The sequence below is a fragment of the Plectropomus leopardus genome, chromosome 15 (genome assembly GCF_008729295.1).
Source record: "Plectropomus leopardus isolate mb chromosome 15, YSFRI_Pleo_2.0, whole genome shotgun sequence".
Taxonomy (NCBI): Eukaryota; Metazoa; Chordata; class Actinopteri; order Perciformes; family Serranidae; genus Plectropomus; species Plectropomus leopardus.
The window spans coordinates 3,649,614-3,675,336 of NC_056477.1; the positions used below are offsets into that span (position 1 = coordinate 3,649,614).

Below are 25,723 nucleotides of genomic sequence, written 5' to 3' on the forward strand. Positions count from 1 at the left end.
AAATATGGGAAAAAACTCAATGAGAATTTGATAAATGTTTTCACACATTGAAAATTATCTAGGGGAAAGCAATGATTACATATTAAAAACTGTGGTCCAAAATTATTGTAATTTTTAAGCACTTTCACCAGGCCATTTCCTTTTTATTTTTATTATACTTTTTTTTTTGTTTTTCTACTTTTTTTCCAGGTAAGTTGCATATTTAATGTAAGTAAAAAACCAAACACAAACAAGAAAACAGCCTGAAAAATGTGCTTAGAAATGATAATTCAGTGAAATAATTTAAATATATAATAATTATGATTACATAAACTAATTTCCTGCCTTTTTTTAATGCTGTCCAAATCAAAAGTGCCGTTTCTGAAAAATCCTCCACAGTTTCACTTTGTAGTCGGAAAAAAACAGAAATATTTCACTGGACCTTTTATAGAAGTGTTATTGGGACACACACTCTTCACACACTCTTTAAAGAAATATTTCAGCAACTCTTCAGTTCCTCATTTGGGACGAACGTAATGAATCATGCTTCATTTAAAAAAAAAAACAAAATGCTTTGTCTACTGGAATTAAAACTTCACAAAAAGTATAAAACAAGTATAAATCTCTTTAATTTTACAAGCAACTTGAAAACTTCGAGACCATTATGCTGCTTAAACAACTGATACTTCATTACACAATATCCACATTAAGACAACAAAAAAGATTTAAAAAACAAAGAGTAGGACAGTAATAATTTTGTTTCAGAATAATATATTAAAACAGTTTTAGTTCTGACAGCGGAGTGGGAGTCTGGATTTCTGAGGTGTTGAGGCTTCGTTTTCTGTTGCTTTCGGCCTGGCGGGGATCTTTGTCTCCTTCTTGCCGCCTTTCTTTTGCTGCAAAATTATAAAAATACATAATCATCATTACCAATACAGTACAGTGTGAAAGTTGTGTGAGTATTACTGTGGAAGCCCAGTATTCAATGTTAAAATGATGACACCTCCCGATGACATTCTTTTCAAGTTTTTTTGCTCACCTTGAAGAAGGGGACGCGTTTGCTCTCGTTGAAGACGAGGTTCTCGTCGTTGAAGGACGGCTCTGTGGCCAAGCTCTCATTACAAGTGCTCAGCTCGTCCTCTATGGAGTCCTAGCCAATACAGAGAAACGAGGACGGTGAAAATTCAGCAAAAAATCTAAAAATTTCAAGCCTTAATTTACAGCTTAAAGTAGGACTTTTTAATGCCACTCAGTGAGATTTAAGACCAATTTAACAGTTACCAAAGCTGAAGAAATAAACATGAACTGACATCAGTTCCTTTGGGATAGGGACAAATATTTATTACAACATATAACATTATGTTTTGGTGTCATTAATGTGAGAGGCAGTCAATTATATAAATACTTTTTTTAAGTAAAACTTACCAATTATTTTGAGATTTTGTCATAAAAAATAACTACACCTGGTGTCTCATCATTTTTAAGACTTTTAAAAAAGTAATTTAATGCATTTTAATACCAACTAGACTTATGAATTTTTAAGGACCCACAGGATTTTGTGAGATCAGCCGAAGAAATGCTGACAAATTTAAAAGGATAACACAAATCAAGTACCACAAATAAAATAATAAAAAATGATGATGTGAAGGGTAAATGAATGTAAATGATCTGAAAAACAAAGAACTAACCAACAACATGGAAGTGTAGGTGCAAAAAAAGACCAGAGAATCACGACAGATTATTAAATTAATCATTATGAAAGCATTTAAGCTGGACTCAATAAAGAATATAAAACTGTAAAATGTTAAAAACATTATTTGAACCTGAAGCGTCTCACGTCCAACAATGTGGACACAGAAACTGAGTGATGCTGCCGCTGCCTCCACCAGAATATTTATTTATTTATTCTCAAAGTGAACGTACGTGATCAACTTGGCTGAGTTTGTCTTCCTCCTCCTGCTCCTGCTCCTCCTTCTCCTCCATGGCGGCCTGCAGCTCCTCCTGCTGCCTCAGGATCTCCAGCAGCTCACTTCGCCGACGCGACTTCTGCAGCCGCCGGGGATACACAAACTCCCGACGCTGAGGGGTGGCACCTGAAGGCAACAGCAGAGCAGTTTGTGACCTTCACCCAGGGCTACTTTTTTTATGTAACATTTAATTGATTAATAATTAAACAGATTCAAATTCTATCCAAACAAAGTTTCAGGCTGCTGGTAAACAGAGAGAGAAAATACATACGAGATGGTAATCAAATTTTTGTGACAAAAAGTCAGTAACGTCATCAGCTTCAGAAGATAAATGCCGTTATGTTACATTACCTAGGTTAGCCATGACTTTTTTTTTTTTGTTGTTGCTAATTTCATGACTTTTCCAGGCCTGGAAAATCTGATTTAGAAATTCCATGACTTTTCAATGCTTTCCATAACTGAGAAGCCCATGGACCAGTTCAAGGGCTCAAAATCACAAATCTCAATACATTCTCTCTAAAACAGCACATTTTAGATTTTTAATTTTAATCATGAATTAAAAATAATGTACCTGTGGGAACATCCTGCTGCAGCTCCTCCTGCAGGAAGCCGTGAACCAGCTGTTGGCTTGTCTCCACGTGGTCCCGTAGCTCGGCTTGCTGTTGGTCCAGGACAGTCCGGTCCTGGGAGGTCTGGTTCTGCACGGCCACCAGAGCCCGCTTCACGTCCTCCTGCAGACCGGAGAGCTCCTCTTTGGCTGTTCGGAGCTGTTCACTGCAGCGCAACTCCACACTCTGGAAAAGGATGCAGGATTAGAGTACAGGCAAGTTTCGCCTCTCAGGTGTTTGTAGTAATGAAGTGAAACGACAGGGTTCAAACACATCTGCATGACTTTGAGGCAGATCAAGACCATACATTCTCTGAGAAAACTTTTACATTGAAAACTTTCAAAGAAAATAAAATTTGGCTTTTTTTTCTTCTTTATAGCGATTTTTTGGTGTTTAATTTTTTGATTGATTGATTTTAAAATGTTGCCTTTTTTTCACTTATCTCAGTCAGATATGTAAAAACAGAAATGATCGTTGGATTTTCACATTTCTGACACATCGTGTTATTTATACAGGTTTGTGAAACAAATTTCAATGACTTTTCCAAAACATTTAATTTTCCAAAACTTTTCTGCGCCCAAAAATTGCTATTAGGAAGTGGAATGACTTTTCCAGGTTTTTCATGACCGTATGAACCCTGATATGCATGTGAAGACAAACTCCCTGAGAAAACGTCCACAATTTTAATAAACAAAAATAAAAACATGCAGAGGTCAGAGGTCATTTTTACCTGATGGAGCGTCTGAGCTTCACTGGAAATCTTCCCCGTCAGGGAGAGGTGTTCCTGGGCTTGACTCTCTGCGTGCTCCCTGACTCTGGAGCTCCACTGGACGTCACGTTCGATCAAACCTGCATTCACCAATCGACAGAATCAGCAATAACGCACGCTGATCGTACTTCAAATACCAGATTTAAATGTTGCGTTACGTACCGGACACAGAGCTGTGAAGGTGCGAGCAGCAGCCCGTCATCTCCTCCAGGGCCTGCTGGCTCTCGTCAGCAGTCAGACGCAGAGAGGAGGCGAGAGAGGAGGAGGTGGAGGAGAGGAGGTCTGCCTGGGCCGAGGCCTGATGCTCAACTGAAGTGCAGCCGCTGCACGCAGGGAGACACAAAATGTTAACAATGTGAAAGGAACAAATATTGACACAATTTTAGTGGCTTTTGCTGGCGTGTGTCGCTCACCTGGTGATGTTCTCCTGCAGAGTCTGTAGAGGTTTCTGCAGAGCTTTGGAGGCTGAGCGCAGGTCGGTGAAGTCCCTCTGAGCCTCCATGGAGAGCAGGTTGAGCTGGTCCTGCAGACACTGGATGGTCTGCTTCATACCCTGACAGCAGGAGGCACCACAATGATGTTAGATATGTTTTACATTTACAAAAATATCTGCGACTGTTGTAACTAACTAGCCTTTTATAAAGTTAGGAGGTGACAATAGTTATAGACGTGGAAATGTGACAATGTGCATGTGGCGTGAGATTCAAGTTTGTACCGTCTGGTGTCTGTCCTGTGCTTGTCTGATCTCGTCCTCCAGCTTGTCATGTTCGGCCTGCAGGGAGCTTAGACTCTGCACGGCCTCCTCCCGCAGCCCGGCCAGCTCCCGAACCAAACCACCGAAGAACGCGCCCGCCTCCTTCATCGCCTCCACCTGAGAGGGAGGAAACAAGACAATGATGGGGAGGCTTGGCACAGATTGTAGGACAGCAGGCAACAAGATGTAAGTATATTTACGAACGACTTTAATCGCACAATACACTGTTTTCCCAAATGAAGACATAATAAAATAGTGTATCAATATTATTTTAGGTGATTATTTTCTCTCAGATATGGACTCACCTTGTCGGCCAGCGCTCGCTGCGTCTCCACGGTAGCTCTCAGAGTGTCGTTGAGCTCCTTAACAGCTGACAGACCCATCAGAGTCCGAATCACCAGCACCTCCTCCATGTCCTGTCGGTGCTCCTCCTACACACACAAACAAACAAAAACAAAACTAAAGAAAGCACTTAAACACTTTAGCACTTTTTTATTCCTTCAATGGTCTGAGGAAAATGGACCTTTAATTTCATAAGTATAATGGCCAAATTAAAAATTAAACAGCAGCTTCAAAGCAAAAACATCATCGTCCTCGTCCTCACCAGCAGCTGCAGCAGGCTCTCCCTGTCCTTTTGACACAGCGCCTCCTGCTGCTTCACTCTGTCCTGACAGCGAGCCACACCCTCCGACACCAGCTGCCCGACTCCGCCCACGAAGGACTCCACGGTGCTCAGAGCTCCCTTCAACGCCGCCTCGTTCATCACAAGCACACCGTCTATAGAGCGGAGACAGGTGAGACATCCTTATCAAGCTATAAATAAAATTACAAGCAAATTTGAGTTGTATTTTCTGAGAAAAATTCTGGTCCAAAATCTTACTTTTTGTCAGGATGGCAACAAAACTTTGGCCTCAACTGGCTCCCTCTTTTCAAATCAGATCTAATTAAAATTTTCTCTGGATGTTCAAGGGACCCCGAGAATTAAATCGTTGTGATTTCAGTGATCCAGATGGATAAATTAAATTAGCTCACGTCTATCTTAACTCAGTTCACATGTTGTATCTCTTTACGACAGGTTGGTTCTCTGTGCTCTCACCGATGGCCTGCGAGTAGCTGCTGAGCATGCTGTGGTGTTTGGCTCCTTGCTGCTGAACGCAGCGCTGCATGTTGCTGAACGCTCCCTCCATTCGCTCAGAAAAGCTCTGCTGGATCTGACTGTTGTGCTGCTCCACCTGCAATTCCACATCAAGCGTGTTTTCATTAGTCCTGCAAAGTTAAAGGGTGCAGGGATGGTGGTACTGATCTGTATGGCCACCTAAAGATCATATTCATGCTCTTTATACACTTTTTACTGCATTTATTTAAGCAAAAGAGCTTTAATTGCTTATAAATTCAGCTAATCGTTAGAGGACATTTGCATCATTTCTTCTTTCAAATGTGGCAAAATCTCCCTTTGCAAAGCTTATCAACAGTCATTATTTCCCGCTTCTGAAATTTAAATTTTATTTATTTTATTTATTTTTTTTAGTTTTGGACAGTTGGACGGACAAAACTTTTGAAGTGACTGTTTTCTCAGAAATTTCTGATTTCATTCTTAAATTTCTGATATTTTTTGATCCAATAAGATTAATCAGTAAATCCTAGAATAAATTGTCGACGAACTGACAAAATCATTATGTAAAATCATCCTTTGTTTCACCCGTGTTTACTTTTTCCGTCACATCTGAATCTAATTGCATGAGTAAGCAGCACATAAAAATCTATAACTACTGTATTTCCATGATTAAAAGACGGTACACCACTAATTTATGGAACTGTGGAAGCCACTGCATTGTCAACAAAACAGGCCTGCAAATATTTCACCATAAAAAGCCGTGGTTGAGAAGGGATCCTGTCTAGAAAACATTAACACAGCCTCTTATTCCAAAAAGGGAAACAGGAAGTGCTGAGTTGAAAATAACTTATTTTTTAAGCCTGTGAAAGAAAAGACATTAAATCTGTAGTGAAAGATGATCAAAAGATCATTTTTACTGTTTATTTTTGCTGAAACTATGTGCATCACAAAGTAAAAAGACTTTTATTCTGGGTCGGTGTGTCAGACTCCTCTGAAGGCTTTTAATAATCAACTATCAACAAAGCACATCAGATGTTCGGTTTAACATTACCCTGGGCCTCATTTGAATCTGCTTAACGCAACTTGTGGGACTCGAAATCTTTCTGATGATAGAAAGTCTTGTCAAAATCCTGCATCTGCAAAACTCTTCATGAGCTAAGAATGTTGTTTTTGGCTCAACAGCATTTTCACATTTTCCTATGGGTCTTTTGAAAAGGGTTTATTAATCTTAGGAAGTATGGGGTTAATTTCTCAACCTGTTGTGTGTTCAGTTGGTCCAAAAAATGCACAAAAAAAATATTGTGAGATATACTTATTGAAAGATGTGTGACCTTTTTCTTTCTGTCCAGCTTGTCATGCAGACCCGACACGTCACTGGTGCTGGCATCCGCCGCGCTCAGCAGCTGAGGAAGGACACACACAGGACATTACATCAGAAGAATAAGAGACATTGTTAATAGTATGGAAAGTACACAAAGAGAAAAAAGGAAGAGAGAAAGGGACATTAGAAGAAGTTAATCAAACATCACAACATTAACACATTCAAACGCAGCGTCATGGACGTTACAGCGTCATGTGTCAGCATCAGTGCAGCTTGTCTGTACCTGTCCCGCTGTGCTGTAGAGGGTTTCCTGCACCGAGGTGAGCTCCAAGCAGATGAACTCCTCCTGACTCAGCTTCTCTTTGGTTTCCTGCAGGTCTTTGCTCGTCTCCTCCAGCCTGAAATCAACACAGAAAGCACATTGTTTAAGTACAAACCTTTACTTTAAAGTCTGTGTAAAGTAAATTCAGAGATTTGTTTCAAAACACTTTGTAAATGTTGAAAACTGATTGTTGAAAACATGTTACAAAGACCCTCTGCAATATAGTACTGAATTGTGGAGTTAGACGGCTGACTGTTTTTTCAACATTTTCCTGTTTAAAGATTTTTTGGGCGGGCCTAAAACCATAGCTCGATGACGCACTGGAGCTATTCTCGACATAACCTCGCCCCTGACAATGTAGCAGTATAAAAACGAGAAGCATCATTATTGTGGTTTTTTTTCATGATTTTGAGACCTTCTTTCTTTCTTCATTTTTTGGGTCATTCAAATATGGTCAGATGTTTAAAAACACATCTTTTGTGATGTGACAAACTTGGAACACATTTTAATGATCACTTTACCTGGACTTTAATAAATAATAAGTCTACGTTCTATCTTTACTCTGGTTTATTCTCCTGCAGTCTCGTTTCAAATTTCAAAGGATTTATAATAAAAACAATTCCTCACCTCTGCTGCTTTTCATCCAGGTCCACAGCGCACTGCTCCAGTTTGGTTTTACTGTCCATAAACAGCTCCGTCACCTGCAGAGAGGAAAGAGTCTGAATGACGGCAGCCACAGTAAACATATGATGGATATTATAAATCAGTTTCTCTGATGATTTTGGCTTTTGCAGTTTTCAGTTAAATTTGAAACACAAGCATATAATCCGTTAAGTAATCATAAGACACTATTTTGTAACTGACAGTTGACCTAGTTCAGACATTTCACAGGGCACTGCAGCTCAAGGCAAATTCATTTTAATATTTTTAATATTAAATGCCACCCAAGTTGAAATTCAAGACCAATTTTACAATAACCAGAAGAAAAAAAATAGTTTCATACTTTATGAAGCAGTGTAATGTAAAAAAATATTTATATATATTCGCAATTTCTTCAGAGGCAGTGGTAATGTCTTTCGCTTGCTTTTTTTGTCTGACAGACTTCTAGAAAATCATTTTACTGTCATATGACAAAAACAACAACAAATAGTCAAATTTCAAAAGCTGTAATAAGACAGTGTTTGACATTTTTGCATGAAAAATAACTGAAACAGCACAGATGATCAAAACAGCTGCAGTTTGGTTGTTTAATCCACTGAGGGAAAATGAATGTTGCAGCTCTCGTGTAAAATTTAATTTTAATTCGACACTGTAACCAACCTGAATGGTGCAAGCTGTCAAAGTCATAACTTTACTCCCACGCTATGTTCAAACTAACTCAAACTTGCTCCTAATACCTAGAAGTGTGCCACACCCTCTGGCCGATAAAACTGACTCCATGTTGACGTTAATCCGAAGCTCACATACCTTCTTGATTTCCTCCTCCATGGCAGCGATCCTGTCCGTGTACTCCACTGTGTGCTCCTCATGAGCACTGATCTGACTCATCATACTCCTGAAAAACACACGCACGCACGCACACACACAGGACAGTTTAGTTCATATCTGATTCATTATTTTGGTGAAGTACCAGGTGTTACATATTTAAAAATGATTCCCAGTCAAACAAATAAAAACTGTGTTATGCTCCTGTCGGTTTCATGTGACCTACTCGTAGTTCTCTGCAGAAATATAAACTCCATTTTTGTCTCGAGTGGCGGCCAGGTCGCGTTTCAGGCGCTCGATCTCTTCCGTGTATTCCTGAGCAGACAGAAACACAATATTTTCCTCAAAAGATGTTGAACTGTGTTTTTTGTCTTCACTGCTTGAACCAAAAGCATTTCAGAACAGGATGCATGTAATGTGGCCTTCAGGCTCCTCTACCTTGATGAGCGTCCTCTTGGTGAGTTTCTGGTTGACCTCGGGTTTGTTCATGATGTTCTTGGCTCTGCTGGCGTACTCCAGCGTGCTCAGAGTCTCCTGCACACAGACAGAAAATCACGTCATTACGAACACGCTCTGAGTCAGAGGAGCAAAGTGCACAGGAGCTGACGAAGCTCTAAAAGTTTAAAAGCACAAATTCACAGAGACACTAAAACATACTTCCAGGTTGCTGGAGGACGGCGACACGGTGGCGATGATGGAGGTTTTGGTTCGTCCTCCCAGAGAGTCCTGCAGGATTCTGGTCAGCTTAGACTCTCTGTAGGAAGAGATCACATTATTTAACAGGTCATTAGAGTCTTTTATTTATCAATCATTAATTCAGAATCAGTGTCATTGCATAGTTTGTACACCACAGAGCTTTTACTTTCCTGCTTGATACACATTATTAGGTAAAAACAGCTAAACTAATGCGGCAGGTCTGCAAAAAATTGTCTTTGTGTGAAGTTTACGTGAAACCATTCCAGAAAGGCACAGGTTTAACTTTTGGGTCTTTTTGGAGGATGTGATGATGTTATGCTGACTGATGTTTCTATTAATGTATCCACCCAATTTATGTCAATGAGGGCCAGTAATTTTACAGAGAGACCTCAAAATTAGATTTTTAGTACAGATCTACAACAGTTCTCTTGTTACATATTTGACAGAGAAAAGCTACTGAGAGTACAAGGAAGCTAGAGAAACAACATCCAATGCAGAAAAGATATTTTACATCAGTTATATTTTATCCCTAAAATTTTAACCTTTGCACTATTTTATGTCTTAGATGCTCATTACAATTTTTAAAATAAAATGAAAAAATGAATTAAGAACAGTATTACGATTTTTTGCGTGGCCATGTTGTATCGATAAACAGACAGACCTCTCAATATCTTTTTATTATGTAAATAATTAACATTGCAAGTACAGATTAAAATTTTGGGAGAATACTAAAATAATAAAATCAACTGCTTTTTCAGTCCACTAGATACATGATGCTGCAATAAAACTGCCTGAACTGAAAGCTTTATGTTACTAGAAGAAAACAGATGTTTTTCTTTTATTGGCAATTGACAAAACGTAATAAATCGCAATATATGTTAATGCAATACATTTGAAATCGCAATAATATTGCATCGTGACAACATTGTATCAGGGGCCTCTGGGGATTCCCAACTCTTGTATACATATTGTATGTGCGAGTCAGAGATTCATTCATGATTTTCATTGCAACTGTAACTGTTGTGCATATGAGAAAAAAGAAGGATTATGTGTGGGAATACTTCTTTGCAAAGAGAAGAAACCGCAAATTGTTATTTTCAAACTTTGCATTTTGTATAGATTTGAAAAAATAGATAACACTATTAATTTGCAAGCTTTAGAGGTGCAAAGACAATTCCTGAAACACACACAAAGCTTGTAAATAGATAGCATTGTGTATTTTATTTATATACATGCTGCAGACCTGAATAAAAACAAATCCTGTGATGTAATTTCAGAATGTGATTCCACAAATGAACGGAGACTCTACCTGTACGGGATGTGAGGCCTTTTGTCCACCAGAGCCGTGATCACTCGGCCCAGCGTCAGCAGAGACTGATTGATGTTTCCCGCCTCTCGAGCTCGCTTGTCCACCGCGCCCGAACGCCCGATGTTCTCACTGCCGGCAAGATCCACCTGGAGAGCGAGAGGAGGAACGTTTATACGTTTTCACTGCTCAGAATATTTGTAGGTGACGTCGCACAAATTCAGATATTTTAAAAACTGTTTTTTAAACTGTGTAAACAGGTAATTGGTGTTTTCTAGGTACAGACTCTTATTTAAAAGTGGAAATCATTATTACCAGATTGAGTTTTCCGATCTTCACCAGCTCCTCTCCATCCAGAGTCATCTCCTTCATGTGGATGGTGACGGAGAACACAGAGTGGGAGCGACTACACAAAAACACAACAGGGAAACAAATCAGCCAAAGTGGTACATATTGGTTGTAGCTGGTTGCACAGAAATCATCCAGAAGTGTGTGATACAGTTCAGCCTGAGTGGGTCAGTGCGTACCTGGAGTAGGCGTTCATGAGCGTGGACGCCGTCCTCCTCTTGGCTGATCCTCTCTCCAGAATCTGATAAACTTCATCTTTGTTATGAACTGTCACCTCCTCCAGACCCTTCACCACCACGCCACGCTGAAACACCCCACACGGCCGTCAGAGCAGAACTCAAAGACAGAAAAATGTCAAAACATCTTCCCATCTATTCTACATCGTTTTAATTGCCTTTGTTCTGAGGACAAGCAAAATAAGCTTATTTAATAATAAAAATGTGCATTTACCCCAAATTTTGTCACACATTTTGTGACACTACACAAAGGCAACAAGAACAACAAACTTTTTCAACAAAACAAATCCTGGAAATATGATTTTAGACACGTTACCTTGTTCCGCGGGTCGTCAAAGAGCTGCAGCCGCTCGTTGACGTCCTCGGTGGGGCTGAGCAGGTCGAACAGCTCCTCGTTGTAGATCTCCAGCAGTGAGACTTTGACGGAGAACTCTGTGCCGTTCTCAGAGAGCTTCTCAAAGATCTGGTGCAGCGTTCTGGGGATGATGCCGGCCAGAGGGTCCTAAAATCCAAACAGTTCATCATTTTCTGATGTATACAGCTCTGCGACTTTCTGATCTGAAAACAGCAGAAGTACTAAAGATTTATGGCTCTTTCTTCACCTCCTCCCAGGTGAACTCCTCGTCTGGACTCCTCTCTCCCTCCATGGTGAACGTCTTTCCTGTTCCAGTCTGACCGTAACTGAACAACACAGCAGAGACAGGACAAGTTATTATTATTATTATTATTATGTAGTAGTAGTAGTAGTAGTAGTAGTAGTAGTAGTAGTAGTAGTATTTCATGTCACCAGGAAAATAGAGCAATCAAACGTATTATTACAGTACAGTTGGGAACAGAAATTCATATTTTATTGATAATAATTATCACAACGCTCTAAACAGTCTTGGTCCAGGCCACACTATCTCCCTTGATTTCACTAAACATCTGCTGCTGGTTTATTGGAGGTTACAGCTAATTAACTAGCTGTGACTTGCTAAAACTCTTATTTTTACGCTTCAGACTGCTCAAATCTTGGGAAAAAAAACACCCCATACCCAGTATTTGGGCTAGACTGAAGTGCTGGAGCTGAATCATCATCAACAGTGAAAAAGAGAACATTTGCACATTCAAATCTGTGCAAAAATCATGTTTAAACTTGACAGATTTGAATGTGTGGATATGCTTTTTTCACTGCTTATAACAATTCAGACTGTTGGAATTATTTTAAAATGTTTTATCTTGATTTTATGATTTATTATTTTATCTAATGATTTCATTATTTTAAGCACTTAATGTTTGTTTTAAACTGTCCTTTTATGCTTAATTGCCTGGCTGGCCAGTTTTATGTTAATTTTGTCTGTCTTCATGTGAAGCAATCTGTGCCTATAATGCCCTTTTTAAAAAGCACTTTGTCCTGCGTTTCTTGAATGAAAGGTGCTATACAAATTAAGCTTGTTATTATCAATTTACTGAAGCATTAAAAATCTGTCAGAGCAGCAGCAGAGTACTCACGCAAAAACAGTGCAGTTGTATCCCATGATGACTTCATCCAGAATGGGGCAAACAACACTTCTGTACACATCAATCTGCTTGGCAGCCGGACCAAACACCTGTGGAAAAAATGTTTTAAAAATAAAGTTAAAGAAAAGAGAAAAGAAAAAAGATTGCGTTGAATTTTCCCAACCCTTGGTTAATAGCAGGGAAAAGTCAGGGTGGGGTGCATAAAGATATGAATGTAATGTAAAAGTAAGAATGTAAATGTACATCATTAACACTAAATGCTAATGATTATGTCTGTGATATTGAACTTAATGTCCCATTATTGCACAAAGTTAAGCTTAAATTATTGATATGATGGGAATGAAAGATTCACTAAGAGCAACATCACAGTTGTTCAAAGTGGAGCTTCTCCCACAGGCTTACGGAGAGCATTTTAACCCCAACAGACAAGTTTCATTTTTCAGTTTCATTTCAGGCTGAGATGGAAAAAACAAAGCAGAGTACGCTGAAGAAAGGATCAGATTTTGAAACACATCCATGAAAATTTGGCCCAATCCACTGATCTTTAGGATCTGCATTGAACTACATAAAGAAAAAAAAAAAACCACCACTCTGTGTCATACTGTCAAGACAAAACGTACATCTGCGTCCACTCACCATGTCAAACGTGTAGGTCTTTCTTGACGCCTTGTCGTTTATCCCTCCTGTCTTCACGAGCACCTCCTTCCTGTTTGGATCACATTCCAGGACCCCGTGGGACGTCTTGCGCTCCGTTGTGTTAAAAGGCCTGAAAACACGACGCAGCAGAGACACACGTGACTCCTCTGAATAACATCAAAAATATAAAAGGGGCTATGTGATGTTGTCAGTTGGCTTGTATAGATATTTATTTAACAGCTACAAACAAACAACATGTACATTTTGTACAAAGTCTTGGACCAATAAGCAATAAAGACGATGCATCACAATATCCTCTCTTCACAAACATTAAAACATCCTGGAAATGGACTGAAAATAAAATGTGTAATATTCAGAGGCAAGAGAGTGTCGTTCTTTTACTTCAGACTATTAACTGCTCTCTGACGGTTCAATTCTTTACCATTTTATAGCTGCTAACTATCAGAAACAGCAACAACAGGAGAGCACAGCCCTCTCTTATGTAACGTCAGCGTCTCAGTCTCAGACTAACAGCTGGAGCAAAGCCTTAATCCTTTCCTTTAAGAGTGGATTTTACTCTGTAGTTGAGTAACATGGAGTAAACTAGAGTAAACATACTAGTTGTTTGTTCATACTAACTGTCTCTAAATATGAACAACTTCTGGACACAGTCTGGAAGCAACTAATTATTCATCCTATACTATGGATAGTAACAATAAACAGGTCGATTAATCAGTCATTAGGAGTTTAATTGAACATGTGAAATTAAAACTTTACTTGAAAGGCTATGAAATGCTGTCAGAGTATATGCAATATGTTACTGTGAGCTTTGACTGAGGAAAACATTTAGTATTTGTTTCAAATATGCAAAGTTTTTATGGTTGTTTTTTTTCCAAAAATCAAACAATCGATTGTTAATTTTACCAATTAATCGATTAAGGAAAGTGCTTACAATTTGCAACTCCAAGTTATACATCAATTGTGCAATTCTAAAGTCCACCAAATCTATAAACTTGAGAGTGTGTGCATTTATAACTAATGTGTGTGTGTTGCTTTTAAATCATCAAATCTGTTGCAATTTAATTTTCTGCAAAATAAAAAAAAAAAAAAATCAGCTTAAGTTCATTGTTACAGCTGTAACTCATGGTTTGAGTGCAAACATCTTGTCAAGTAACTTCAGCTGTAGAACTGCGGACTAAAAATGACAATATTTCTTTCTGATATGTAATGTACTAACGTTATAGAAGTATTAAAAACGCATGAGAAGAAAATACTTAGAGGTACAAGTACCTCAAGTTTGTACCAAAACAGCGTCGAGTTACAGCCCCTTTAACTTCCTGTTAACACAACGTTGACCACCGACACCCGCAGAGAAAAACACAAATAAAAGTAGCTTTTTTTGGTCCATACCTGCATCTGACAACGACCTGGATGTTTCTCCCCTTTTCTTCCCGTTTCAACCCGCTCAGGTTGTGTGAAGAAGCCATGGCTGCAGAGAGAAGCTCTTCTCCGCAAATGAGTCTAAAAATAACGTTACACACTTTACATTAACACATAAACAAAGCAAAAACCGCAACACAACATTATCTAAAAACGCAAACAGTGCTCGTTTAACATTTAAAGACATGGGAGAAAAGCTATACGCTAACAAGTGAGAGTTAGCATGTTAAATAGCGCTAGCTTCAATTTAAATTGGCGTTAACTCACCGAATCACGTTATATCCTCCTCTTCGTTAACTAAATTATCCGCTTACCGTTTCCACCGATTAAATAATTTGTAAATTATATGTTTAGCGTCTTCTGCCTCCTCTGACTACACAGTCTCGGTCCACAGAAAGCCTCTCTGGCGCACTAAAACCTTCGGCACAGATTATTTCAAACGGTACTTTTAAATTTCGCTGAACCAATAAAAACAGAGTAACGGCCAAACAAACGACGCCATTGGCAGATGGCTGCGGCGCGGAGCATCACGGGAGGTCAGTGTAGTTTAAAATAGCAGAATGTTTCCACGTGGTGGCGACATTGTTTTGAAAAGTGTACACTTACGTGTATTTCTACAGTGTCGTTTTACTACGTTTACTTGGCCCTGCAGTGACATTACCCTCAGGTAAGGCAACACCTTTTATCCCCCTCCCCAAACATTTTATTTTAATTCCTACATCTGACAAATATGTCTAAACAATCAAGTTAAGGACAGTTGTGGATATAAAGCACCATTTTTCATGAAGACAAGTGAAGTGGCTACATGATCTGAGTGGACAAATGTCACTCTTTTGCATGTTTAATAAATATAACTTGAAAATAAAATATATGAGCCCCTGGAAAGACATAGTAGATGGGTTTCTGAGATAATTAAAGTAGCCTACATTTATAGAGTTAAAGGGTTTTCTCTTTGTTGCATCAAAGCAATATTGTGCGCAATGAAGGACTTGTAATGCAGTTTAAAATGAACGTCCAGGTCAATGTTTTACTTTTCTAAATATATATGCACTGAAATTCACAAGTAAGGGGACATTCTTTGGGTGAAGGATACCTGAACTGAATCATACCCTCTGACTGAGGAATAATCACTCCAGAATCAGGTTTGAGAGGCAGAAAAATTGCTTACTAGTGTTCACCTAATTAATTACTCCGGAAAAATCGATATAACACAGTTAAAGACTCATTTTGAAGCAGCATCACAACAAAATATAGGGAGGATGTAGGAAAAAAAGTGCAATTGTACAAATATATAATGCATTGCAAAGGACTTTGTCTTTGAAGGGGACGATTTATCATGTGCCTATAAATTTATAGAGCGAAATGAAGGCCAAACTCAGAGGGCAGAGGATGTGCCCGACTACCACATGAAGAAACTTGCTGTAATTTCAGCTTCTTGCACAAAGTGCAACAAAAAATAAGACTAGAACAGTGCTGGTGGCACATTACAAATGCTCTGATCAAATACTGGGCTTATAACCACAAACTGTATATAAATAAATAAACAATTAATGATAAATAAATTATTTATGTACAGTCTGTGCTTACAACCTACAAAAAAGGGCTTGTTTCTAATGTAGTCCATTCAACTACCTATATAAATGAGCCTCGATTCTCCTTAAAGTAGGATGAAATAATGTTTTTATTTTGTATAAAAAGAGCTATAATGTGTGCAGTTGTTCGGTAAATGATCTGAGTACTTGTTCATTATAATATTTAAGATAATCAACTTTACCTGCACGAGACATCCATCATGATGTTAAGTTAAAGTTCAGAAGTATTAGCATCAAAATAAAATGCCAAAAATAAAAGTATTCCCATATTTAGAATGACACATCTTCGAATAATGTAAATCTAATTATTAATGCATAAACATGTAGCCTAAGCAGTGGTGCAGTAAATAATAATACATTATTTCAGATCGTCAGGAGAAAACCTGTTTTTGGCTTTTCATAAAGACTATGACAAGAAAGACATCTATAAACATGAAATATACGCTAATAATGATCATAACAGCAGAAAATGTATGTTAAAGTTTTGTCCTTTAGTCAGCTGTACACAAACACACACAGGTAAACAAACAAACACACACACAATGATGAATTATATATGTAAAAAAAGATACAATAATCTGATATGATATCGAATTACTTTAAAAGTAGACTATTAAGAATAATTTACAGTGGCAATCTGGCAATCACACATAGCCTACACACACTCACATCATCACAAACACACACAATCATGTTTATGAATATTATGAGAGTTATTGCATTCATGTTTGATTGAATGTCAAATTGGAAAATAAAAATACTTTGGTATGACTCTCGACATTTATACATTGACTGAATTTTCTTTAAAATTAGAATTGATTTTCCATTTGGTATTTGCAAATCTAAACACACAAAGGAACCAGAATTTTAGAGATGAATGCATGAAAAGACACATTTCATTAAATCCTCCTCCTTCTTCATAAAATAAAAACATGGTTAAAAAAGCTGCATGTTACAATGAAAAGTGATCAATATCAACAAATAAATCAAAAATATGACATCAATATTATAAATCTGTTTCAGGTCTATGAAGTGACCACTGGCGAGCAGCAATCCATCTGCTGAGGACCGTCCGCCCACACAGCCCCCTGAGGAGGACGAGGGGGTTGCCCTTTTTGCTCTGGCAACCCCTTTAACACACACACACACACACACACACACACACACACACACACACACACATTTATGCACTATATATAAATAATGTATGGATTCAAAGACAGATGAAATGAAAACAAAAAATGCTCTTGAAACGTAATATTTTCATCATGTTTTCCTCCACATGGTTGAAAAATTAGCTCCAATGGCTGTAAATCTGTTGAAAATTAGCCAGCTGGATAACACTGGCACATTTACAGAAATGCTGATTAATACGTGTTGTCCTTATAAATAAAATAAATAAAGGGAAAAAAAGGAAATTAAAATCTCCATCAACCAATGAATACATAATCACACTATAGCATTGGATGGAAACATGCATGAATTAGCATTTTCTTTTTTTCTTTTTTTTAAGATTTTGTGGAAATTCAGTTTAAATTTGTGCTAAAGTTGTAAGGAAACTTGACTTTTAAAATGTACAGTTTCAGCCAAAAGTTATTCAGTGTCTTGCTAAATTGACTTAGCTATCATATCGAAATTATACGTACGAGCTGCAGGAGCTCAGAAATCACTGTAACTGTGAGTGCAGACACAAAAGTTGTATATTCCTCAAACTAAGAACTACAAATACTTACATGTAAAAGTAGATGAAACAGCATCTAGCTTCAGTATCATAAAGTGTGTTTGAGTAGGTGCATATTCTGGGCCCCAGCGGTCTCTGTGGGGCCCCATAGCAGTTAGCAGCTAACTCAAAGACGAAGAACAGCGTCTGTAAATGTCCACAAATAAAGTCCGGAGCTCCTCACCTTCTGAGCAGAGGACGAGATCAACCACCACATAACAGGGACGGTAAATGTTACGTCATGTCATGTTATGTCATTGTTAGTGTTAATAAAGTGCTGCTGGTGTGTATGTTATATGTCACACTAGAGGCAGACACTGTTGTGTTAAACGTAAAACCTGTCACGCCTCTTTTGCTTTCATGGTGCCGGCATGCTATTTAACACCACACACTGAAGTGACATCATGTCACCGTTGTTTGGTTTTGTGTAAAAATGCAAAGTCAGCTTAAAAAGACAACTTCGTAGCGTCCCTATTGTGCAATCTTGAAAAACAAAGGTCTACTCTCTCGACTTACGCTGCATTTAAAGATGAGTATTGTAAAGGCGGACTAAACCATTTTGTGTTATGAAAGGGTGAGAGCAGCCTCGGAGAGCTTCCACTATTTTTTATACAAAGTTCAGTGTTTCAGCCAATTTATTCAGCCAGATTTAATTTAGTTACGACACTAATTATCCTACTTAGAATCAAAAAATCAAACAAAGCGTAACTTTTTATTTCAGGCATTTTAAGGGTCTTCCTCCCGCTGGTGCCCACATTTCCCTCCACTTTGACGCCTGTTCTACCCAACAGTTTATAAATGAGTTAAAATGAGCACAACCTTAAAGACCTACAACACTAAAACATTAATGCAGCAGTAAAATTGATCCAAAAATATCAGAAAGAATAAGAAAACACAGACAGAGAACATTTTACTGCACAATTTGCTGATAATACATACTTTTAGTGAGGTTTCAGAAGCAGAACTTTTACTTCGAAAAGTGTGGTATTAGTACTTTTACTGAGGATCTGAGTGCGTCTTGCACCACTGCTTCTACCTCAACATTTTAAAGTGTTTGTGCACATCATCATCTTCTTCTTCTTCTTCTTCTTCTCCTTCTTCATGTTCTGATTAGCGCCGGCCTGCTTGAACACGTCCGGCCTCGACTTCCAGCCAAAGAAACATCTCTCTGTTACAATCTGCTGTCCAGCAAAAAATCCACTTCATTACCATAACAATTTTAACTGTGAGGGTGGAAGCAAAGTGAGGTTGGAACAATCGTATTGTTTCTCCCCCCTACACTCTCCCTCTCTCCCTCTTTCTCTCTCTCTCTCTGTCTTTTTGTCACTGACAGCCCACTCAGACCCCGGGTGATGATGACCCTTTCCGGGGGCGAGCCAGAAAACCAGAGCGGGTAACTATGTGGTCGGACCAACAAACGTTCATTCACCTCAAGGAACATCTCTGATCCCTCCTCATCGTGTCCCTCTCTTTCTCTTTCTTCACACATCCCTCCATCTCGCTGGGGAGCGAGGAGGAGGCCCGCTGGACGCAGGACACGGAGGATTTCTCCTCACTGCAGCTTTAAAGTGAGTTTCATACTTGTTCTTTTGTCACAAGCAGGGAGATAATGGAGGGATATCTTTTGTAATGAGTTTTACTTGGATATTTTTGCTGATTAAAGGCTTTATGAAATGAATTTATAGCAAAAATTACATCAAATGGCAACAAAAAGACAGAAAATAGAAACATGCAAGTGAAAAAAACACATCATTTCCTTTAGAGTTTGATTTCTGTTTACATTGGTCACCTTGTGTTTCCTAATGTTCAACTTTAACATCTTTTTTATGCTTTTTATGTTCACACACCATGTGTAGGAGGGTTATGTGTTAGTGTGTGAAGAGATAAAAAGATCTAAACATGTCCAAATAACAGCTGAAATACCTGAAACACAGACAATAGACAAAAAGGATTAACGGTCACAATTTCAGGCCTTTAGTTTCACAAAAGTCTGAATGCTAAATGTTTAAAAAGTGTTTTTAAAAGGGGAAATAATGCAAATATTTAGGGATAGTTGGTGCTATTGTTAAAGGGTTTCTTCTCTGATAGTCAAAAAAGTTAAAAGTATGGTGCTTTTACAGTTTTGTGTGGCTATATTGTTCTTTCCGGGTGAAATATACAAGGAGTTTGTATTGTTTCCTACTTCTGTTTGTAGCACTGAAGCTTGATGAAAACTCTTTCAACGTGCACTCGTTCAGAATCTTTCATCATTTGGAGTTGAGATATCTGACTTACTGTAGAGCTGAAAGATTAGTTGAATAATCAATGAGTCAAGCCTTAAATTCTTCATCTCTGATATTGCTGAATCAATTCAATTAGTCAATTTTTAAAGAAGAATTTCTGCTCTTTTTTGTAATTTATTTATTTTCACTTTGTTTTCTTACTTTGTAAAGTGGCCTTGGATACCTTAAAAGGTGCTATATAAGTCTTATTATTATTATTATTATTATTACTAGTAGTAGTGGTAGTAAATGTGAGGTTTTGTTTTTCAGTGGTCCTAAACTAAATATTTGTGGGTTTTGGACCGTTGGCCTGCACTTTTTTACTACTGTTTTGCACTATATAGACAAAAAAGTCATTGATTAAACACAAATAATCAGCTAATATTTTATGAATGCAATAATTAATCACGTCTTCTATTTTGTTGTTGGATGAAAGACTTGATTTGAAGATTTGGTGGGAATTTTTGTGAATATTTCTAATGTAATGCGTTTGTATTGAAAGGTTGGTCTGGTTGGATCTTATTTCTGAGATGAGAGCAGTAGTGTTGAACATTTGGTAAAGGCGACTTTGATTTAAAATATTTGAAAAGTAGTTCAACATGTGAAATGGTAGGAGAGGATTTAAGAACAATTTTACAGCAATATTTTACCATACTATACAGTTCTACAAAATATGTTTGTGTTTCCAAACTAATTGTTGTTCCTGCATTCGCATTGTTTGTATTTTTCCAAAATGTCTTTTTTTGGTGCCTTTTTTGTTGAATTAACACATAATTCTACTTATATTCATTTTCTGTCATCTATCAGTTGGTACAAAGGAAAACTGAAGTGCAGCTAAACTGCTTTTGTTTCATTTGTGCTTCTACAGCAGGACAATAAATATTGATTAAGTGTTTGGAAATATTCATATATTTTATTGGATGAGGCCCAAAACAGTCGCTTTTAAAATCTCAACACAACAGGACTTATTCCATCTGTGTTTCTGTGGCTTCAAAGACAATAAAAGTGATGTGAAAGCTACAGAAAGCTAATTATCGTCGTGCGATATCAGTCGACGAGCTCTGAGAGTAACCAGCGACACATTCTGGGTCCCACAGATAGTGTTGAAGCCATTCACTGTGGCCCCGCGGCCATTGATGTGCCTGTCTATTATCCGACACTCAGCAGTCAATACATTTCCCATGAATATGCAATCGCTTCTATTGACGGCTTAGTCTGAGGGATCATCGCCAAAAACCTCCCAAACCTTCCAAACCGTGACTCATTTGCAGGTTGATCAAGAGTTTCATCCCAGGATGAGAAATTTGAGAGACACCTTCCAATTTAATATGAAGCACAGGAGCGTATCAGAATCATTAATGACGCTTGTTTCATTATCCAAACCCCCTGTGATCTGTGAACCAGCTTCTATAAACTATTCAACACCTACGGGTTTAACATAGCGTACGCTCATAAAGGATTATCAGGTACTTTCAGGCCTCAGTTATCAAACATTTGTAGTATTTCGTAACATAACTCTTGATTTTAACCTCAACATGTGCCGCAGGGAGAGCCAGGAGAAGCGTCTCCTTCCTAAATGAGTCATCCACCATTTAAAAAAACACACCTACCACCCTGACATGAAAGGCAGCAGAAAATTCAGATGATTTATGGTGTTTATTTAAAGTCTTTGTTGACAAAAAAGAAAAATCGATTCAACCTGACGAGATCCTGTCTTTCAGGGATAGGGGCTTCTTTTTCAGGAACGGGTTTGATGTATTTTCACCTTTTGCTTTTGTCAGACAAGAAAATTGCATAAAAGAAACATAAGGACGAAGCGATATAGAGTCATGTGAACAAACGGGGTCTGTGCAAGCAGCAAAGAAGAAAAAATCCATTTTGAAACATCAAGAAAACACATTTTTGGCGCTTAAAATAATTAACGGACGATGAAAAAAAAAAGAAAAGTTTGAAAAAAGTCAACCAAGGATTGTCAAGGATGGAAGAAAAGTTTCTTAAGATCTCATGCAACGTTATGTTACAAAAAAAAGCTTTTATCAAGTGCAAAAAAAGGAAATAACCTTCTGTGCAGACAGAAAGCAGCAGTCAGCATTAGATAAATAAGAAAAAACATGCAGGACATTGTGAAAGAGTTTTGGAATTAGAAGTAAAAATCTTCAGATTTCCTCATAAAAGTGACCCATTGTTTTGTTATTGCTGCAGTATTTTTGGTGTGACAAAAGTGAGGTGTCAATGTGAGGTCACAAAGGTCACATGTTTCGCTCGAGCAGCGGATGACCGCACGAAACCTTCGACGTGGATAAATACAGCCACAGAAAAGAGGCAGTTTGGCTGTTTTTGTTATTTTTCGATTGCAAAAAATGGAAAAGAAGGCGGCAGGCGGTAAGCAGGCCGGCCGGCTGACCTGAGCGTCGTTTGAGGACGAAGACAAAGATCTATATTAACAAAAACCGCAGATGACAGATGATTAATCGGCGTGGTGGGGTCTGCCGAGCCGCACGGACCCCCGGCTGACACCCCGAGCCACCAAACACAAAACCAAAAACCCCCCAGAGCCTCGACGGCCCGGAGGAGCGTGGGCGAAGGGTGGAAGCAGGGCACCGTCCCCACGGAGCAATGTGTGTGTGTGTGTGTGTGTGTGTGTGTGTGTGTGTGTGTGTGGAGAGAGGAAAAAGAAATATTTTGTGTTTGTGTGCTTTTGTTTGACAGTTTTTGACAGAGAAAGTGTGTATGTTTGTGTGTATGTTTGTGTGTATGTTTGTGTGTATGTTTGTTACACAGACACCAAATTAAATCGTGTGTGTGGTTTTTAAGTGTGTGCATTTGGTTTCTGAGCCTGTTCATTGCTGTGTCTATGTATGTATGTGTGTGTGTGTGTGTGTGTGTGTGTGTGTGTGTGTGTGTGTGTGCGCGCGTGCACGCGCGCACGCGGACCGACCAAACCCCCATCTGCCACAGGGTGGGCGGCTCGCCACACAACGACAATACACACCAACATTTTTGTAACTGTGGGCGTTCAAAAGGCTCGAGGAGCTGCGGTCCTCCTGCTCGCTGTGTGCTCGTCTCTGCAGCTCAGTGATGTAGCAGAAGGCTTCGGCTTCAACAGCTCTTTAATCATCTCATCAGCAAATCAAACAGATTTAAATATGTTTACACTCCTAACATCTAAAAGGACTCAGTCTTTTCCATTCGGACTGTCTTTTCTGTTAAACACCAAAGAAAAGCTTACGAGGTGTCTGAAATCACAAAGGTTTGTCCTCTGAGGAGCAAGTCAGACATCCTGGGTGAGAAATTTTGGCCTGGAGGGTGGTGCGAGAGGAAAGCTCATGATATGTTCAAAACAAAAACTGCAGATATGTTAAAATCTTATGTCTCACTAATAACTTGCAGATAGGTTTAGGCAAAAAAATCTGCCTGGTAATGTTTCAGTGAAGGTCATGTTCTGGCTTAAAATATCCACATTTGCACTGAAAACAGCAATGGCTCGCTTAAAAACAACCAGTTTTGTTTTGTTGGTCTCATGCAGCTTGCTAGGTTTCTAACCAGGTTACACGCCATCCACCATTCCCGCCACGCCCTGATGACAAAGTCAGCTCATACAGTATGGAGCATGTAAATCCATGATTTGCAAAAACGTACAATGCCAGCACTTTCTTCTGCGACTGAGCTGTCATCGTTGGTGCATTTTCCTCAAATATAAAAAGAAATTCTGATCTGTAGATGATAGAGGAAAGGTCCAGGGGATTCGTCTTCTGGGGATCATGAATATCTGCACACAAATTCACAAATTCCACTGATTTTCCATGACAGTGTGTTTGCAGGTGTTGGACAGTTCTCTTGCATGTTTTAGTATAAATCCTCTGGTGTTCCCAGAGGGAGCTGTGTAAAGTCTGACAAATGCCGTCAAGGTCAGTTGGGTGTGAAGACTTACAACTCTGAAAACAAAAAAAATGGGGGGCCATTAGAAAGAAGTGAGACTGTAGCTCATTGCTCATCTCTGCTCCAGGATACATTAGCCACTACTGGCATAATACACCCACATTTTTGACCGAGCTGTAGATGGTTGGGTTGTGTTATGGGTATTTAGGCCCCAAGTTCTGCAAATTAGGAAGCATGCATGAAATTCATGCTAAACCAGAGTACTCTTAAAGCTGCCTTGTGGAATTTTTCTTACAATAAAGTTGGCACGAGCTAACACAGCAGCAGGTAACATCCAACACCGAGCTCGCAACAAAACTCACACCAACAGAACCTGGCTCGACTTAGTTAGATAATGTTGGCCATGTGATGCTAACAGTTAGCCCTGTCACTATGTGTAAGCGTATGAGCGGACTTAATCCTGCAACGGAAGTCTTATGATATGCAGATACCCCTTTCCCACCAAAATCAACGCATGCAAGTGGGTTTTTCAAACGCGGGTAGACCTGCTAAATATAGGCGATCGACTATATTCCCACTGCCAGTGAACACACTGCTGCACCACATGTCTGGCATCTTGTTGGTGTGTCTGTGCGACATCACACACAGGCCAGAGAACAGGTAAACAGTAGACACCAGCAGGGACAGAGGTCTTTGAAAACTTTTCGGTGGTTTCTTCTCTTTAAATATCTCTTACTTATTCAGTCTCTCTTTAAAATTTAACCTCAAAGCAGATTGTTGATGTTCAAAATTTTGTTTGACAGTGATCTCAAGGCAAATTTGGGGATGTGGTGACACTGTTAGGTGCTGGAAGAAAATCAGAAGAAGGCTCCTTTAACCAGAATAATGCCTAAAAAGAAGATGAAAATGAGATATATGTGATGGCAATTTTGTTGTTTTTGGACACAAACAATATATATATAGTTTTTTTTTTAAATAGTGCCTTGTCTTTTCAAAGAACTTCATTAAGATATTTTATACAGGTTGTGTAGGATGAACCCATGCATGAAGTTTATTTGTGTCAGAATAGAAAAGGTTGCAGCTGCAGGTTTTCTCTTGATCTATCAGCAACACTAGAGCTTCTTGAGCACCTTTCATCTTTAATAAAACTAGACTAAATCATAAATCCATTTTTAAGAACCATAAAGACTAACGGGCTTCTCGAGAAAACCAGTTAAACGATTATTCCCCCACTAATCACCCCATCTATCTCAGCGGGCCAACAATAGCAGGACTCAGTCAGAGCAGTAATCTGTTCCTGACAAGGCAAGAGAGAAAACAAATGGGTCTGTGCAGTCAGTGTGTGGGCTCAGCTGGCACAAAGACAAAACAAAGCAACACAAATTTACCCGGATACCAGCCATATAAGCAGACCGAGATCCTCTCACCTCACCGACCGGAGAATCCATTTATGGAGAGACAGTGTGACCGGAATTCCGAATGATAAGCTTTTTGTCCTCTGCGTGACTCCGAGAAAAAGCACGTGCTCGTGCTTGGGATCGACGTTTAAATAAAATCCCCCAAATTCAGATGCATATCTCCGCCGAGAGTTTGTATTTAGTTAAGACACAACTTGCAGTTTTAATTGTTTCCATGTTTCGTCACAGTGAGTCCTATTTCTGGAGTTCCCTCTTTTTTTTTCAAACCCAAGTCCATATTTGGTGAATGACGTAAAGGGACACCCAGAGATTCCCTTTATAACCATACTGCACCATCTCAGCAGCTATTTACAAGAGATGAGAGGCGGAACA

General features: G+C 38.9%; 1 protein-coding gene across 1 annotated transcript; it reads right to left on the bottom strand.

Annotated features, from left to right (window-relative positions):
• Positions 1 to 609: 609 nt before the first annotated feature.
• kif11 (kinesin family member 11) lies at positions 610 to 14,896 on the bottom strand. Its single transcript, XM_042502006.1, has 27 exons — positions 14,749 to 14,896; positions 14,452 to 14,562; positions 13,042 to 13,171; positions 12,397 to 12,494; positions 11,508 to 11,586; positions 11,222 to 11,407; positions 10,849 to 10,973; positions 10,637 to 10,727; positions 10,325 to 10,470; positions 8,977 to 9,073; positions 8,758 to 8,853; positions 8,546 to 8,634; positions 8,302 to 8,389; positions 7,462 to 7,535; positions 6,796 to 6,910; positions 6,523 to 6,594; positions 5,174 to 5,309; positions 4,682 to 4,854; positions 4,383 to 4,508; positions 4,039 to 4,194; positions 3,737 to 3,876; positions 3,486 to 3,646; positions 3,285 to 3,403; positions 2,518 to 2,740; positions 1,903 to 2,072; positions 1,019 to 1,129; positions 610 to 875 (listed from the first exon to the last, which is right to left on the bottom strand). The coding sequence occupies exons 2-27, from the start codon at positions 14,526 to 14,528 to the stop codon at positions 765 to 767; spliced, it is 3,189 nt and encodes a 1,062-aa protein (XP_042357940.1). The 5' UTR covers positions 14,529 to 14,562; positions 14,749 to 14,896; the 3' UTR covers positions 610 to 764.
• Positions 14,897 to 25,723: the final 10,827 nt, after the last annotated feature.

Coding starts and splice junctions, on each gene's coding strand:
- kif11 (XM_042502006.1), bottom strand. CDS start 14,528: ATGGCTTCTTCACACAACCTGAGCGGGTTGAAACGGGAAGAAAAGGGG. Junction 9,074..10,324: donor AGGCCTCACATCCCGTACAG/GTAGAGTCTCCG, acceptor CTCTTCCTACAG/AGAGTCTAAGCTGACCAGAA. Junction 8,854..8,976: donor CGTCCTCCAGCAACCTGGAA/GTATGTTTTAGT, acceptor GTCTGTGTGCAG/GAGACTCTGAGCACGCTGGA.